General features: G+C 44.9%; 1 protein-coding gene across 1 annotated transcript in view; it reads left to right on the top strand.

The window, feature by feature from the left end:
* Positions 1-18204, top strand: part of LOC310792012 (T-lymphocyte surface antigen Ly-9-like) — a gene marked incomplete at its 3' end in the record, with an annotated part of 33929 nt that overhangs the window by 10110 nt on the left and 5615 nt on the right. The window contains exons 4-6 of the mRNA XM_083653694.1: positions 2398-2523; positions 15449-15612; positions 17934-18024. Coding sequence (XP_083509820.1) covers positions 2398-2523; positions 15449-15612; positions 17934-18024 — 381 coding nt within the window. The remainder of the gene's footprint in view (positions 1-2397; positions 2524-15448; positions 15613-17933; positions 18025-18204) is intronic.

Here is an 18204-nt window from a genome sequence, read left to right as displayed (position 1 = left end):
TTACACCACGGTCCTCATTTCCAGTTTAAAATATTATGTTTTACTCACCGAAATATGTTTGGCTTCATTCGGATGCCCACGGAAGATTTTGAGCTCCGAGTAGTCTCCTCAAACAGGCTATAACGAGAGCCTGCGGCGAGTGCGGGGCATGCTGCACATGCTCTCTAAATGACACTTTTTCTGTCAGATCACGGTTCATTATGGTTGTAAATATAATTATTTAGCTAATAGCTAGAAGCTAAGCTAACAACAACACAACAGTCAACGTTGATCTGCCCCGGATGGGGTTACAGTGCCCATCTTCCCCCTCTGTGAAACCACACTTCTTCAGAAGAACCACAGAAGGGGGAAGATACTAACCAGATGATTAATGATGGGTTGAGAAGTTAACCCTAACCATCTTAAAGGAAGGCTTTGCCATTTTTAGGGGGGCACATTTGTATCCTTACAATATCAGTATGAGCAGATGGGCAGCCTTTACCTTCCCTCAGTCAACTACAGGGAGAGCTCCCAATTCATTCTCAGGCAAAACGTTTTGCGTCATAACGGAGATTCTACATGCGGAAGCTCTGCTCGAGGGCTGTCGATGCTTTTTGCACTTGCACACCTGTTTGCACGCCTTAATGCGTGCCTTCCCTGCAGGGACGATAGCAGTCCGCCTCGTGCAAGTGTAAATTTGTGTTGCAGTGTTATACCAAGTTTTGCACCCCCACCTCAAAATGCATCCCCACCTCACGGGAGCATATTGTAATGATTTATACAGAAACATAACTGTTTAACAATGATATCATTGTCAGACGTGACCTTCCTGTTTTTAAGTTAAAACAGCCCCAAAATATGGTGGGGATGCAATTATCGGCGGGGATGCAGAACTAGCCATAACACCAGGCGCAGGTGCAAATTGGAGGCATGCCAAGTCATCTGCTATTCTCTGTGCTCTGCAAAATGCCAGCGCAAATGGGATTTGGGCAGTCTTAACCACCAGAATTATTCACAGGTGTGTCAAACCTATCAGATTCCCATCTCGCAGTCCCTTTAATACAGTTTGCGCAATGCATGCTGTAATTCTCTCCATGCGTATTTAGATATCTCACAACAACACCATCACATCATATGCCCGTTAAAAACATCTCTGATTTGATGCGATTCAGGTTCTTTGGTTGACTGGAAAATAGAAACGTGTTTGCAACGGGGAAACAGAGACATTTGATTGACAATAATATTGCAAGTAGGCTACAATGTCCAAGTTTTCTCAATTCATTTCGCATTAACTCCTCTTTGCGACGTGATAAACGTCTTTCAGTGAATTATAGTTGATTGCCTCACTGAATAATCTGCTAGTTACCCAATTTTAGCAGCAGAATTTGATGTCCTGCTGTGGCACCTCCGTGCGTAATGACCTATCCAAAAGGAATTCCCCTGCACTGCGCTCTGCAGAATGGAGAATAATGGTGCGCTCAAACAGAGCGCTGTATTTTTGCGCTAAGAGATGCTTTTCAGAGCTCTTACCGCAAAGAATTGCGCGCGACAATAGCAGAATGCCATCTGTGTCCCGGGGACATGCCTGGTCTGGCATGGGGCACGCTTACCCCATGCATGCCCAGTATAATTATAATGGGCGCAGATGTATTTAGCGTGGCAGGAAGAGTACCAATGCGCTTGCGCACGCCCCCAATTTGCGCTGCGCTCGGCGTCACTGCAAAAATACCGCTTTTACGATGATAGGGCCCATATAATAGAGAAGGTAATCTGCCCATCTGCTTATATTACCGAGATTATAATGATACAAAGTGGGTTGATAATCGATAATCGATTCTTTTGTGTTCTAGTTAGTTCCGGTTAATGGCTAGAGTAGTCAGATTGTCTGAACTGCTGCTCATTTGGCCTGGCCGCTCTGCTGCTAGTTCCAGTGTGCCGCTGCTACCTGGGGCTGGGCGATAAATATCAACTCATTTCTTGCTTATTCATTGACTCTTTTCGCCTGATAAGTAATTACATAACCTGATTGCTACATTTTACTGCCCCCTGTGACTATTCATGACCATATCGCCCAGCCACAGTATATTCTATCTGTTCTGCTCTTCTCTTCCCCCCTTCCCCTTCTCCCTCCCCACGTCATCCCGTTCCCTGTTCTCCTTCTTCCCCACATTCCATCCCCCTTTTCTCCCTTTCTCTCTGTCTTTCTCCATCATATGATTGTTCAATCATGTTGTTATTATTACTACTGTAATTGTTACTGTTGTGTCAGCTAGATTTAGCTAGACATATTCTCTGTGAAGTCCTCTGAGACATGCTTGTGAATTAGGGCTATACAAATCAACTTGACTTGACTTGAAACCCTAACCATGTTAACTCTGTTGAGATCCTAACCCTAACCATGTTGCTGCATATTTGAAGGTCGTGGTGAGCTGAACACTTCAACTGGAGAGCTGACGATCAGAGGATTGACCAGAGAAGACAGTGGATGGTACACCCCAGAGATCAACAACGACGACAAAAGCAGGATTCAACTCAAAGTCATCTGTAAGGGTTTTATTTTGGCAGTTTTCACCAGTTTTAGGTGGGTGATGTGGAGTTGTGTCTTGTTTTCCCCTGAATTCACAGTTGGTTTTAACCATCTCCGTTGTTGGGGCCTCAGGATTCTAGTGTGACTAGAATACAATATACGTATGATTTGATCACATGCCCTATTTGATGTTGGCATAGCCATGTTAGACAAAGGGTCTCTGTTTAACCCTTAGCTAAATTCAACTTCAAAGCTCAGAGATGCTTCTGAGGGACAGTAAAGTCTGCAAGGAGTCAAGCCAGCACGGACGTCCCCATTGTGTCCCAGCGTCTGCAGACCTACAATCTCAACTCACATCTGGATGCCACAAAACCCAGAGAGACCACCATTGTGGCACCGGAGACACTCATGCTGATGTGCTGTGCAGGCACCCCAGGACAATAAACACTGCCCCCAAACCAACGGTCGTATGAGCTGTCCTCAGTTCAAATCGAACACATTTTATTGGCCAAAATCCAACTCTCATTTAAATTGAGCTCTTTCCTAAAAACTGAGGAGAGACAGAAAAAGGCAGTTCTCATCTGGCCTCAGCCAAAAAGCTGAAAGAGTCTCACCTGTACGGCAACCATTTTAGGGCATCCTCGTCAGTCAGAGTATAGGCTATCGTTCCTCAGTCTAAAGCGTTGTCAGTTGTCATGTCTCCTATAGTAAACCGTCGAATGTGCTCTGAAACACCTTCAGTCCTCACACGAAAACGCTGTCATTCCTCCTGCCTCACTAAAAACGTTGTCGATCCTCCTGCAGACTAGTTGTCAGACATCACTCAAACTAGCTGTCAGGCATCACTCCTCATGTCTTACACAAAAACGTTGTCGATCCTCCTGCAGACTAGTTGTCAGACATCACTCAAACTAGCTGTCAGGCATCACGCCTCACACAAAAACGTTGTCGATCGTCCTGCAGACTAGTTGTCAGACATCACTCAAACTAGCTGTCAGGCATCACTCCTCACGTCTCACACAAAAACGTTGTCGATCGTCCTGCAGACTAGTTGTCAGACATCACTCAAACTAGCTGTCAGGCATCACGCCTCACGTCTCACACAAAAACGTTGTCGATCGTCCTGCAGACTAGTTGTCAAGCATCACTCAAACTAGCTGTCAGGCATCACATGAAAACGCTGTCATTCATTGTTTTTGGTTGTTCTTCCGTGTGGGGAAAGAATGCCTGTGAAGTTACCAACAATTTTTTACAACTTCACTTCCGGTTGAATGCTTTTGCCTTTCAAAATAAAAGCATGCGTTTTTTTTATATTTACAATAGATTAAAGTAGTAATCTATGACACCCAATAGAATTAACATAGTAACACTAAGAGGAACATCTAGTTTAATTGACAATAGACTATATATATATTTAAGCAATATAGCATGAGAGCCAGTGTGTTGTGCCAAATATATCCCCCTGATCAGCTGTTATCCCACGAGGCCGCAGGCCGAGTGGGATAACTGCTGAGCAGGGGGATATATTCCACAACACACGCAGCTCGAGTGCTATATTGCTTTTATAAAACGGTTTCCAAGTATGATAATATAATAATAATAATAATACTATAAGTCCGACTCCGACTGGCATGTCATTCTGATAGAGTCAGTTGAAACACTACTGTAAGGCGGGACCGCAAGAACATGCGGGTGATTTGATTGGATCGTTCTGGAGACTGAAGTTGACATTGGCCAATCCTGGCGCTTGCTGAGTAGCTGAGAGCTTTCTGGAAACCCCGACAGGCAGCGCGAGCGCAGCGTTGCATTCTCAGCGCTTGCTGAGAAGCTGAATGCTTTCTGCAAAGCCCGACACCAACTAACGTTACGGGGTTAAATGCGGGGTTAAATGCGGGGTTAACAGCCTTTCTTTTGCAAAGAAGACATTAGCCCGCATCTATTCTTGTACAAAACATCATTTTCTGCGAAGTATTAGTAAAGTTATAAGCGAAGATCGATTCACAAGGATCTGACAGCTGTCTCCGCCATTTTTTTTTCTACGTTGTCATTTGAGGTAAGCCTTATTATTACTCTCTTAGTAAGAGAGTTGCCATGGCAACCAATAACCCATGGCCATGGGTTATTGAACTCGGTTACTGGAATTATACAATGGCTGTGAACCAATCAGATTGCTTGATTTGAGAGAGCCGTTTTATAATTAGATATATATATTTATATTTCTTGAAATTCTTTCAACACAATGACGGGAAGGCTAAATTTGGACACATGTATATTAAACATAAAAAGTTAAATGGCTTTAAGGTAGATTCCTAGGATAGTTCTTTATTGAATGGGACAGCTTATTTAATTATTTAATGGTAAACTGTTGTTCCATCAGGCATAAGATATCCAAACAATGTAGGGTGTGTGCAGAAAACATTTGACTTCTCCAATAGCCTTGGTTATGGCCTCTTGGAAGACATGTATATATGACATATATATATGAATCTATGGGTAGGATAGATTACTACTTTAATCTATTGTAAATATAAAAAAAACATGTGCTTTTATTTTGAAAGGCAAAAGCATTCAACCGGAAGTGAAGTTGTAAAAAATTGTTGCTAACTTCACAGGCATTCTTTCCCCACACGGAAGAACAACCAAAAACAACGAATGACAGCGTTTTCATGTGATGCCTGACAGCTAGTTTGAGTGATGCTTGACAACTAGTCTGCAGGACGATCGACAACGTTTTTGTGTGAGACGTGAGGCGCAGGGGCGGTTTTAGCATCATAGCTTTGGGTGGGCTCAGCCCACCCAAAGGTCATGGACCACTGAACCCCTAGGGGATTCCGGGGGCATGCCCCCCCGGAAGAAAATTTTGTACAGTTTCAAGTAAAAATGGATCAAACTGGCGCACTTTGAGATCAAAATGAAGAGACTAGATCTATGAAGAATTACACACATCAATATCTTCTTTACCGTTCTGTGGTTTTACAGCAATGAAAAAAGAATTGTTTCCCTATATATACTATATATATTCTGCATACAGGTTACTATATGGTAGAATTATGCTTGCATAAATAATACCAAAATCACTTCAGGGGAGTTTCAAGTAAAGTAACATTTTGCTTTGTAGGCAAAACAAAAGTAAAATTAAATCAAAAGGGAACTTCCTAACTTATTGGCTGGAATAATATTCCGACAAGATAATAATATACTGTAAGCACTAAAGCAGGAGTTTGCAGTCAACTAGTTGAAATTAATATGTGGCAGTATTTGTGGGGGTCAAAATCTATGTAGGGTGTACCACCACAAATAGATCAGTGTATGGGAAACACTGACTATTAAATTGTGTGACTAGAAAGACACCAATAAATCTGAGAAAATGTACTTTAATTTTGAACAACAGCACTACAACGGTGGTATTACAAATGGTATTATGAAATTATTGTGTGAAAAAACAAGAATGCCACTTTTTTCATGAACTTTAAGCAGAAAATTAAAAAATTGTTTTAAAGCAAAAATAAATAATAAATAAAGATCATTTTAACATTGGCTCAACCAGCCCATCTTACTGACCACCAGGGGTCCTGGTCCTTAATCCCTTTTTATATCTCCCATGCCACTGGTACTGTACACAAACAAGGCTGTTTAAATATCTGCCTTGCACTCCCTTAGAGCAGGGGTGTCAGACTCATATTAGGTAGAGGGCCGGATTTGTTCAACTGAGACCTCATGGGGGCCGGATTTTTTTTTTACTAAAATCAATTCGACTCATTTACCCATTTACTTCACAAAAGAAATACTGCTCTTTCCATTTCTCTTGAAACTGCCTGCATTCCGTGTCAACCTTTCTCTTTTTCGACAGCATCTTGTTCAGGGGCGGACTGGGATCATAATTCAGGCCGGGCATTAGATACCAAGCAGGCCAGGCCGATACGGGCCAACGCGCGTGCCGGCGTCAGAAAAATTTGGGCCGTTTAAAGCTCAATTTGGGCCGTTTGAAGCCAGATGTGGGCCGTTTGAAGCCCAATTTGGGTCGTTTAAAGCCAGATTTGGGCCGTTTGAAGCCCAATTTGGGCCGTTTGAAGCCCAATTTGGGCCAAGTCCAATTTTACAATGAATAAAGTAATAAAACCACCAGTAAACCAGTAGGCCGGCGCCTGGCCTGCTGTTCAGTGAGTGGCCTGACTGCGGGCACAATTTTTTTTTTTTTTTTTTTTTTGCAGGCCAGGCCAGGCCAGGCCAGGCCACCGGGCATTTGCCCGACGTGCCCGATTATGCAGTCCGGGGCCTGATCTTGTTGATTCTTTTGTTTTTTGGTAGGTAGCTGAATGCGCGATTCAATTCCAGCGTGGCATCATGGCGGCTTTGTTTACACCTGATGACCTACTGACATACTTCCTTGTAGTGCAGGTTAATTAACTTATGAATGAACTCTTAGCTTGCTTATTAGCCACACGTAGTTCATGATAATGGGGTGCAAATTTAATAATAATAATAATATATATATATATATTTTAATATTCCAAAACATCTCTGACATCCCTGCCTTAGAGGGAAATAACAAGCCTGTAAGAACTTTTATTGAGATACTGAACTAACATCACAGCAAGACATAAGTGATGCCATGCACGCATGTTAAGCTATCGTCATCATCACATCAGACAGGCTGTGTAAAGCAGCCACTTGCGATTCTGAAGGGCTTAATTTCATTCAGATAACAAGGGACCCGTTTGAAAATGTTTGTCACTTATGCCCATATGTTTCTCAAAAAACATCACATCCATTTACACCCGCTTACTGCGAGCTAGCATGACATGGCTGGCTGGTGCCATGGTAGCCTACCTACCTTCCTCCAGTCCACCTGTTTGTCTGGCAGGCACAGCGACAAGTTCTTTTGTTTAGCCTACGACAACGTTACGTGCTAATTTGCATATTAATATGCGCTAATTAAGTAACTACTAACGACTCTGACTGCTCAATGCTCACCTCAGTTTCATTGATCATGAGTGGGGAGAACGATTGTGTGGACTGTGGAGGACCACTTCGCTGCTGTACTGTGTGTGTGACCTGTGTGAAGTGATGTGGGATTAGGCAGATAGATGGAGGAGGGAGCGCCTGCGCAGCCGCGGTTCTATAAACTTTTCGGGTGGGCTGAACCCCCCTAAATTTTTGTCTCAGCCCACCCTAAGAACATAGAGGGGGGGGGGGGGGGAACATGCACACAGCACATTGAGTGTAGTCAGAAACTGCTACTAATGACCACCATGGATTTGGAGAGGGATTAAAAAAAAAAAAAAGTTTTTTTGCCTCTATTTTTTTGGGTGGGCTGAGACTATTTTTGGGTGGGCTAAAGCCCACCCAAAAACGGCCTAGAACCGCCCCTCAGATACCTGACAGCTAGTTTGAGTGATGTCTGACAACTAGTCTGCAGGAGGATCCACAACGTTTTTGTGTGAGACGTGAGGAGTGATGCCTGACAGCTAGTTTGAGTGATGTCTGACAACTAGTCTTCAGGAGGATCCACAACATTTTTGTGTGAGACGTGAGGAGTGATGCCTGACAGCTTGTTTGAGTGATGTCTGACAACTAGTCTGCAGGACGATCAACAACGTTTTTGTGCGAGGCGTGATGCCTGACAGCTAGTTTGAGTGATGTCTGACAACTAGTCTGCAGGAGGATCCACAACGTTTTTGTGTGAGACGTGAGGAGTGATGCCTGACAGCTAGTTTGAGTGATGTCTGACAACTAGTCTTCAGGAGGATCCACAACATTTTTGTGTGAGACGTGAGGAGTGATGCCTGACAGCTTGTTTGAGTGATGTCTGACAACTAGTCTGCAGGACGATCAACAACGTTTTTGTGCGAGGCGTGATGCCTGACAGCTAGTTTGAGTGATGTCTGACAACTAGTCTGCAGGACGATCGACAACGTTTTTGTGTGAGACGTGAGGTGTGATGCCTGACAGCTAGTTTGAGTGATGTCTGACAACTAGTCTGCAGGACGATCGACAACGTTTTTGTGTGAGGCGTGATGCCTGACAGCTAGTTTGAGTGATGTCTGACAACTAGTCTGCAGGACGATCGACAACGTTTTTGTGTGAGACGTGAGGAGTGATGCCTGACAGCTAGTTTGAGTGATGTCTGACAGCTAGTCTGCAGGAGGATCGACAACGTTTTTAGTGAGGCAGGAGGAATGACAGCGTTTTCGTGTGAGGACTGAAGGTGTTTCAGAGCACACTCGACGGTTTACTATAGGAGACATGACAACTGACAACGCTTTAGACTGAGGAACGATAGCCTATACTCTGACTGACGAGGATGCCCTAAAATGGTTGCCGTACACCTGGGCCCCAGGGCGGGAGCACGCAAGCCCTGCTTTATTCCTCCAGCACACAGGGAGAAAACAAGCGCACCACGGCTGGAAGGAAGCCAGCCTGCCCGCAGCAAAGAGAACCAGCAACATAGTCTAGACCAGACCGTGTTACCTCTCTTCCTCCGAGAATGCAGCCAGCGCACGAGAGGATGCAGCCCTAAATGAGAGTTTCAAGAGACAAGCTTGTAGTGATGTGCAGGCTGCAGTTATAATCACGCTGACCGCGGATATCCGGGGCGGATCATAAAAATAAAAATTCTGATTAATAGCGGATGGGTTGCGGGCGGGTGAAATGATGTATCATTAATGAGGAACATTATTTATTTATTTATTTTTCCGTGAGCGGCTGCTTCTGGGATGCGAGTCGGGGTCTTAATCGGCCTCGGCTGGGTCTACTGGGCGAGGGTGTATGATGTTCGACAGACCCGAAACACCTTACGACCCCAGTTAACATCACTGATGACGCGTCCCAGCGCATGCGGTAGTATGTATTTTTTAACTTAACTTAAGCTTTATTTTTCGTCAGGCACATGTTAGCTACCTATATAGTTAGAACGCACTAGCATGTACCCCTGAAGGACCCAAAGCAGTGTAAACAAATATAGCCATGTGTCAACGTTCGATGCTCTTATACCTTATATGGTCAATTATGTCACCAGAACATCAAACAGGATTCTCCACTGAAGACACGTTGGAAGAGAAGACACGCTCGTATTATTTTCCCATACAGGTCAATCCAGTCTTGATCTAAACTTAAAGCTCTAGCGTTAGCCTAGTATGCTACAGTAGGCTACATGGGCAAGTGGTGGACTGGATTATAATACAGCATGGAAGTTTATTTGGAGTTGACTGCAGCAATCGCACCGATGGCAGCAAGTTCATCTACCCAGCTTTGTGAAATGTCGGGTGCATGGTGGGCGTGGATCTATAAATAGTACGAAATAATTTGCGCGGATTTACGGCGGGCGGACGGTTCATGCATACACAAGCTCTCTACAAGCTTGCATTTAAGTCATCAACTTTTATTTTTAGCTCAGTTTGTTTAATTTAGTTTATTTTCATTTCGTTTTACTTTATTTTACCGTGAGCCACTGGTGAAAGGCCTCTCATCTGTGCATCCAGCCTCGCGCAGCAGTTGGCCCACGGCGGCTAACCGGCACCCGTATGCTTCAGCATAGAGATGCAGCCGGACACAGACCGCCTGCCCTGTCTCTCCACTGCCCACGGAGGAAGGACACAGCACCCACTGCCCACTGACAGAGCATCAACAGTGCCATCCGGCATCCAGCTCTCGACCGAGATGGAGCAGACCGGCCCAGACGCAGCAGCCCGGCCAGCAGAACCGCGGACACCAGAACCAAAGTCTTCCTCGCTCCCCAGCTCACCAAAGACCAGCCACCCAGCACGCCAAGATGCACTATGCGAAGTGCGGCTGGCGGTCCCCTCTCCTCTCCTCGTCAAGACGGAGACGAGAGGATACATTCACGTGTTATGCTCAATGAAGCTGTGCTGTATATTGTTGATCTGTTATAAACAAATGAGATGTTTATTGCGCGTTAAAGCCGATGTGTGCGCAACCTTGTGAAGTGATCCTATCAGTTAAACCAGTGATACCCAACTTGCGGCCCGCGGGCCGCCCCCTGTGTCGCCCGCGATGGAATTGCAACAATTTTTTTTTATTTTTATTTTTTTTACAGTGCACCTGAACGCAACATGCAAGATACCCGCTGAATAAGTGTCCAAATGTTCATGTCATTCTGGTGAATACTTCACTTCTGTTATAGCATTTCCGTCTGCAATATGGAATATCTTTCAATATTCTATGATTTAGCTGCTAAATTGTCAAATACTGCCATCTGCTCGCTACCCAGGCACTTATGTATGTACTTAACCTAACTAACTTAACCTAACTAACTATCCGGTGTGCACAACATTGTCAGACTAAACTCCGGCTGACACCCCAAAAACCTACAATCCGCTACAGAAAAATGTATATTGTTTGTTTATTAACTGGCCCCTGGCCTTCTATCATTTCACAAAAGTGGCCCCCGGGCAAAGCAAGTTGAGTATCCCTGAGTTAAACGCCCAGAAATCCTTCAGAAACTTCACGTTTAGATGATGTAGGAGCTAGGAGGCCCGGTGCTTTAAACGCATGATATCCAGAGTTGGGCGTTCGTCCTTTGCCCTCTCTCTTTCTCTCTCTCTCTCAATGCCCCATAGTCACACACAGCTAAAACTCAGGGTGCGTCCCACTTGCTATCATCAGGCTTACTGTATAGTGTAACAGATCAGAATTGTGACTAATCACTTGCCCAAGAATAATTAATGGTAAACGGACTGCACTTAAGTTAAGTTATCCTTTATTTATCCCCATGGGGAAATTCATCCTCTGCATTTGACCCATCCTCTACTAGGAACCTTCCTAGAACTAGGAGCAGTGGGCAGCCGCAGTGCAGCGGCCGGGGACCAACTCCAGTTCTTTTGCCATTGCCTTGGTCAGGGACACAGACAGGAGTATTAACCCTAACATACATGTCGTTTGGTGGGAGGAAACCGGAGCACCCGGAGAAAACCCAGACGAACACGGGGAGAACATGCAAACTCCACACAAAGGACCTGGGACGGACCGGGGTTCGAACCCAGGACCTTCTTGCTGTGAGGCAACAGTGCTAACCACTGAGCCACCGCTCGATTCACGCTCGATTCCCGTTCGATTCCTAGGCTCGCCCGCTGCGTGGCCTTGCACGCAGCTCGGCTGCTGTGTGGCCTTGCCTGCCCTATTGGCGCGCGCACCATGTCTCCCTCTCTCTCTCCCTCAGTCTATCTCTGCCTCAGTCTCTCTCCCTCTCCTCTGTCTCCCTTTCCTCCCTCTACCCTCTGCCTCTCCGCTCTCTCCCCCTCTCCTCTCCAGACTACTGGATTTATGACATCACTGATTACATTATCACTGGGATGACATCATCACTGGGATGACATCACTGATGTCATCAATGGGACAGAGAAACATACTGACAGACAGAGCCCTAGCTCCCATTTGTATACTGATGAGTGTGTGTGTGTGTGTGTGTGTGTGTGTGTGTGTGTGAGAGTGAATTTATGACATCACTGATGCTATCATCAGTGGGACTGATGTCATCAGTGGTTTATGACATCACTGATTATGTCATCAGTGGGACTGATGTCAATAGTGGTTTATGACATCACTGATGATGTCATCAGTGGGACAGAGAAACAGACTGACAGAGCCCTAGCTCCCATTTATATGCTGATGAGTGTGTGTGTGCGTGTGTGCGTGCATTTATGACATCACTGATGATGTCATCAGTGGCTTATGACATTCCTGATGACATCATCACTGGGACTGTGTGTGTGTGTGTGTGTCTGTCTGTCTGTCTCGTGTGTGTGTGTGTGTGTGTGTGTGTGTGTGAATTGGACATCACTGATGATGTCATCAGTGGGAGTGATGTCATCCGTGGTTTATGACATCACTGATGATGTCATCAGTGGGACTGACGACAACAACAAACCCGACTTCCGGTGGACTCTGCGGTGTGTGAACGCGCAAATCCATGTGCCAAACAAACGTTAATATCTTAAAAACTACATGACATCGCTTATATTTTGACATTCTGAGTGAGAGCAGTAGTAGCTCAAGAATTTGATGTATATGCATGTCGTGTTAAAGTTGTGTGTGTAGAGTGAGCACTCCATATAGAGTGATGCTGGCTCCATAGGGTCCCATTGCCGTTTTCCCCTGGAAACGTGGTTTGTTTACCAAAATGCTGCTTGGCTGATCCCTCGTATTGCAACGCATGGTGGTGAAATGCAACCGTCATTCACAACAAAATAATATGGTGGTTCGTTCTTTCGGAGAACTGAAAGCGAAAACATGTTTCTTCTTTATCATAAATAATACTTGACTTACTTATGGACTCACAGTACTTAATTAACTCATTCTCTGCCAAAGACGTACTCGGACGTACTTTTAACAATGGTGTTCTGTGCCAAGGACGTACTCGGACGTACTTTCATGTTTTGCTTATTTACATTAGATCAGCCTGAGATCAGACCCTTTCCCAGCCTGTGACATTGTTTCAAGTCAAACTGATGAAAGGAACCCGCTAAATCACGTTTAGTATTTATAGTATAGTCACCCATTTAGCAGTAAACAGAGTCCGACGATCATGAGCGGCCATTTGTGCATTGAGCAGCATTTGCGGCCATTGAGCAGCTGCCTGTGATTCCTGTGTGTGTGGAGAGAGAGAGAGAGAGAGAGAGAGAGAGAGAGAGAGAGAGAGAGAGAGAGAGAGAGAGAGAGAGAGAGAGAGAGAGAGAGAGAGAGAGAGATCATTTGGTCCGTCCAGTCTTGGACTATCTGGTAAATAAGTTCCAGGAAGTAAAAGTCAGTAAAAACTCTCAAAAGAGAGTTCTGCTTGAAACGGTGTCCTTCACTAAAAACCTATTTTTCTCATATTTCTGTCCAAAGGAGGGCATTTTTAGTGAAAACAAGCTAACTTCCACTGCTTGTAACTAAACAAGGAAACATGGGAGAGTTTCAGTTTTTTACAAGGGGTAAGAAGAGAGTCTCTGCTTTATTGTGAGATATGTTGTGTAATTTTATTCCTAGCACAGAATATTCTGTGGGTCCTGGAAGATCAGGAAATATGCTCAAAATCCTGGCACTGGGAGCACACAGACTGAAATGACCCTGGCAGAGAATGAGTTAACACTAATGGCACTGAAAAAAGGCATTATTTGAAAAATAAGTTATATTAGAGACTCTCACAGGTGTTCTTATTCATGAGGGCTCAGTCTCTCTATGGGGGGCCAAACCCCCACAAGCCCCCCCCCCCCATAATTTTTTCTATTAGGGCTATATTGACAGGGCTGGACTTTAATGAAACATTGAACACTCCTGCTTCTTCCAAAGAAGAAATTTTGTTTCTAGACAGTTCCATTATGAAATGACAGCCTCTGAAAAAAGTGCACTTTCAAGGGTTTTCTGTCTGGTTTTTTTACTTTCCAAGATATAGTCACTTTTATGAATACCTTTTGCACTCTAATTTCGAGCACATTCACTGACTCTGGCTGGTGTTTTCTGATGTGGTGGCGTGGTGTGGTTTCTGTGCAGCCTGCGTGCCCCCCTCCCCCCCCCCCCCCCCCCCCCCCGTGTGGGCTCCTCCCCACACGCACAGAGTCTGTTTTCTCACAGACTCCGTTTTTGCCCCGGACGAATCCCAGCGCGCATCAAGGAAATGCCAAACGCGACTGAACGAAAAGGCTTGGCCGTTCGGCTTCGGATGCTGGCTTTCTGGCAGGGAATCGTGTGGAGATAGATAGAAGCATAAGAGCTCAGTTGTGAGCGCGGATGCAGCCGAGCCCACTGTCCGCTGCAGACAGAGCAATCTATACGGCTCTGGCTGAAGCATGCATCGGTTTCCTCTTTGATCACGTCTTTCCCTGCTGTCTCCTGCACAAAGTAAAGGATCTGAGGTGGGTGGCGCAGCTCCCGTGTCGATGTTTAAGGTGGCGCCGTGTGATCCCTTGAAGGGATTCATGCTCACTGGCTAGGTACGACCTTAAACAGCAGAATTATGGAATAATATGAATTATGATTTTAGGACGTCCACAGACGTCCTTGGCACTGAACGTTACATTTTTTTAGGACGTCCAGAGACGTCCTTGGCACTCAATGTGTTAAAATCGAATGGCCTAGGTGTTTGATTTTAAGATATTTCTTACTCCAAAAATAAATTGAAAAACATTAGCCGGAGGCATTGACTGTGTGGCCTAGTCTGTCCAAAATGGCTGATTAGTTGTGTGTTGGGGTGGGTTGGACCTGTTGAATGTCAGTTCTTTGCAAGTTCTTTGGCAACAGCTGAGGAGCAGGGCCGTGCAGAGACCCTTAGAGGGGCAGGGGCTCAAAAGTTTAAAAAGGGCACAACACCGCGGCACGGGGCGGTTTCACTGTTGCTGACCCGCCAGTCAGTCGGAGCTCGGCAGCTTGGCAGTGGGCAAGATGGCGAAGGCATGACCCGCCGATCTCTGCCTCTGATTGGCGCAGTAGACAAGGAGAGACGCAGGATAGGATAGCCAAGCGAATGTGATTGGATCAACAATGTTTGACGCTGGGCCAATCAGAGGCAGAGAAGGGCGGGTCATGACTTCGCCATCCTGGAAAAAAAATATTGCTCACAGAGACGCAGACGATTACTTAACTTCCGGTTGAAAAGTCAACATGTGTAAACTGTCCGGACATTTTATTTATTGATAAATTGTTATTTATTGTTATAAGTCCTTCTTGAAAGGCGTGGGGCATGCGTTTACTGTAAAAAAATTATAAAAATAAAAATAAATCCCCACTCCCAAAAAGGGCACTTTTGGCATCAGAGGAAAACGGGCAGGTGCTCAGGCACCCCTAGCACCCCCCTCTCTGCACGTGCCTGCTCGGAAGCAGGCCTGGGTCCCTGATGTGAAACCACTGTATTGTTTTAACAGAGACAGAGAAATCAAGAAAAAGAAAAAGTGCATGTGATTGAGCCTGACTGCAACAGCCTTTTTCTCTTCTCTCCATCAACAACAGCTGCTGTCTCTAAACCCACCATCTCTACAAGCTGTGAACCTGATTTGTCCACCTGTGTTCTCTGGTGTAACGCAATCATCACAGGTGCTGAACCAGTCAGTTACACCTGGTGGAAAGACGACACGAAGAAGATTGCGTCACAAAGAGAGCAAATCATTACAAAGGTACAGTAGTGACAAAGTGTTGGTCCAACTCTCTTCCTGTCCATGTGTGAGTTAGTTAATGTCTACTTGTCATATCAGGGAATAAACCAGAATCATTTGTTCAGCTTGCTTCACATATTCATTACACTAGCTCATGGTTTTCATTTTCAACAAACAATCCAAGGCTTTCATAACAATAGGAGTTAAAGCCACAGGACGATAATCACCAGGTTCCTTAGGACATGTTGTCTTCTTTGGAAGAGGTATTATATGTGAAGTCTTCCACTTTGTAGGAATTATATGAGTGTCCATGGAACACTGAAAAATAGGCTGCCACACGGGTGCAAGCTGAGCTGCAAAAGTCTTCAGAATAAAGGCACTGAGATGATCTGGTCCTGTGGCTTTCCTCTGATTCAAATGTCTAAATGTGTTCCTCACCTGCTCAACAGAAACATCAATTCTATCAGACTGCACAGGTAGGACTGAGCTGATGATGTTCCCAGCATGATCTGAATTGTTTCCTTTATCAAACCTAGCGAAGAAACTGTTCAACTGATTTGCAAAATCGGCCTCATAATCTGCCACCAATGCTTTCCGGGTGGTTGACAGTCCAGTCATGCTTTTCATGGTGTCTCATAACTGTTTGGTATTTTTGCTTTTAAAAACCTTTTCTAGTTGTAGCTTATGTGCCCTCTTTGCATCTCGCAGTTTTCCCTTTAAATCTTTTTCTATACGCTTTACTTCTCCATCCTTGTTCCTGAAGGCTTTTTTTCCTCAAATGCATAATGGTTTGTGAGGATCACAGATGGAAGTGGCCTTGTGTGCCTTGCTCACAGTCGTCTCCACACCCCGCCTCTCTTTCCTTGTTTCTTTCACCGGCTTGGTCTTATCAACTCTGGTGGAATGTGGGCTAGGAGCCCCGATGTCAGCATGGACCACAGTCCCGTGAGCTGCAGAATATCTTGCTTCAAGCAAGGTTTCTCTGCTGTATACAAGCGCATGCAGGGTGAATATCCCCCACTCGACAGTCTGTGTCCACACGCCAATCCATATTCCAGCGTGTCTGTTGCACTTGCAACCTGCAGTCCCTATAACGGAAGACAAATAATCCACCACTTGTACATAAACATATTAGACGACATTCAACATAAAACAAAGAGAGGATCAGAACGCCTGTAAACAGTTCACAGCACACCGGAAGTCAAACTTCTTAACACGTTCACTGCCAATGACGTGTTTTTACGTCAAACAAAATCCAACCGTTCACTGCCAATGACGTGTTTTTACGATTTTTTTTTTTGACGGTGGGACGTTGATCTAACCCTTTTACGTCTCCTATACCAGAATTGGAGGTATTGAATGTGTATAATCTATTTTACCGACCCACTGAGTGGTGACATGTCTCTCCACAGTAGAAAGAGGCGACCCAAAACTGGAGGGAAAAGCGCGAGGAAGCCGTTCTCATACTGTAAAATTGATGGCGAAAACGCTTTCACTTTCGCGCTGATGCACAGCGGTGGCAATGGTGGGGGGTTCCAAGAATAGACTGGATGCACACTTTGAAACACGCACCATAAATAAGCCCAGAATCGCAAGAGCTTCATCAGAGCTCTCAACCGGACCGCCAAGAAACGAGCGAAACCCATCCAGCGAGCCCCATCCAGACTGCCAGGCAGCAGCCAGGCTGCAGCAACTCGTTTGTCACAGACCCGCTGCAGAGCCAAGGAGGGCGGAGGAGAACGCCCACGGAGGGAGGAGTTGGAAGCAGAGGGGGGTTTCCTGCTGTTATGGAGGAAATTACTGTTCAAAACTATTGTTTAGATGTCTGACGTCTTACTGATGCCAAAAATGAATGGTTAAAGTGACTGTTCTATCGAATTTCACAAAAAGCCGTTTATCTCAGAATAATTTTTCTGACGCTGAAACCATGCTGTATTCAACTGCTAATGCTTACATAACTACTAACTCTACAAACTAACTCTTTTAGACAGAGAAAGCACACATTCTATTAGTTCTTTTGAGATATTGTGTGTTCACAAAATCTTAGCAGAAAAGAATCCTCGGGTCTTGAAAGATGAGCCAGAATCCTCAAAAAAACCCTCTGGCAGAACCTACCTACAGTAAAAAAAAAACGGCTGGCAGTGAATGTGTTAACTTCTAAGAAAACTGCTTAAGTGTCCTTGAGCAAGGCACTGAACTCCTTCCAGCTTCACGGAACTGCTCTGCAGCTGAGCCTCAGATCTCCTTTAATCAAAGGGTGAAGACATCAAGTGAACAGTATTCAAATTAAACTGTGATTGGTTTGTGAACTTTGAGCTAATTCTATTTCACTGATTTTCTAGGTGGATTTGAACTATACGCTGTTCAGATGTAAGGTGGAGAACCCAGTCAGTGAGGAGGTCAGCCAACCCATCAGCAACCCGCTCATCCCCAGTGAGTTACCTCACTTTAACAACACATTACATGTTACATCTCTAAGATTTCAATTTTGTTCTCTTGGTGACACCTATGGTGATTATGTCATCAGAGTGTGTGTCTGTCTCTTGTGTGTGTTTGTGTGTGCATTTGTGTATGTGCGCGGCGTGCACTTGTATGTCTCTTGTGTGTGTATGT

The sequence above is a fragment of the Poromitra crassiceps genome (genome assembly GCF_964638095.1).
Source record: "Poromitra crassiceps genome assembly, chromosome: 17".
Taxonomy (NCBI): domain Eukaryota; kingdom Metazoa; phylum Chordata; class Actinopteri; order Beryciformes; family Melamphaidae; genus Poromitra; species Poromitra crassiceps.
Note: the sequence above shows the minus strand (reverse complement) of the source record. Positions and strands in the feature narration are given on the sequence as shown.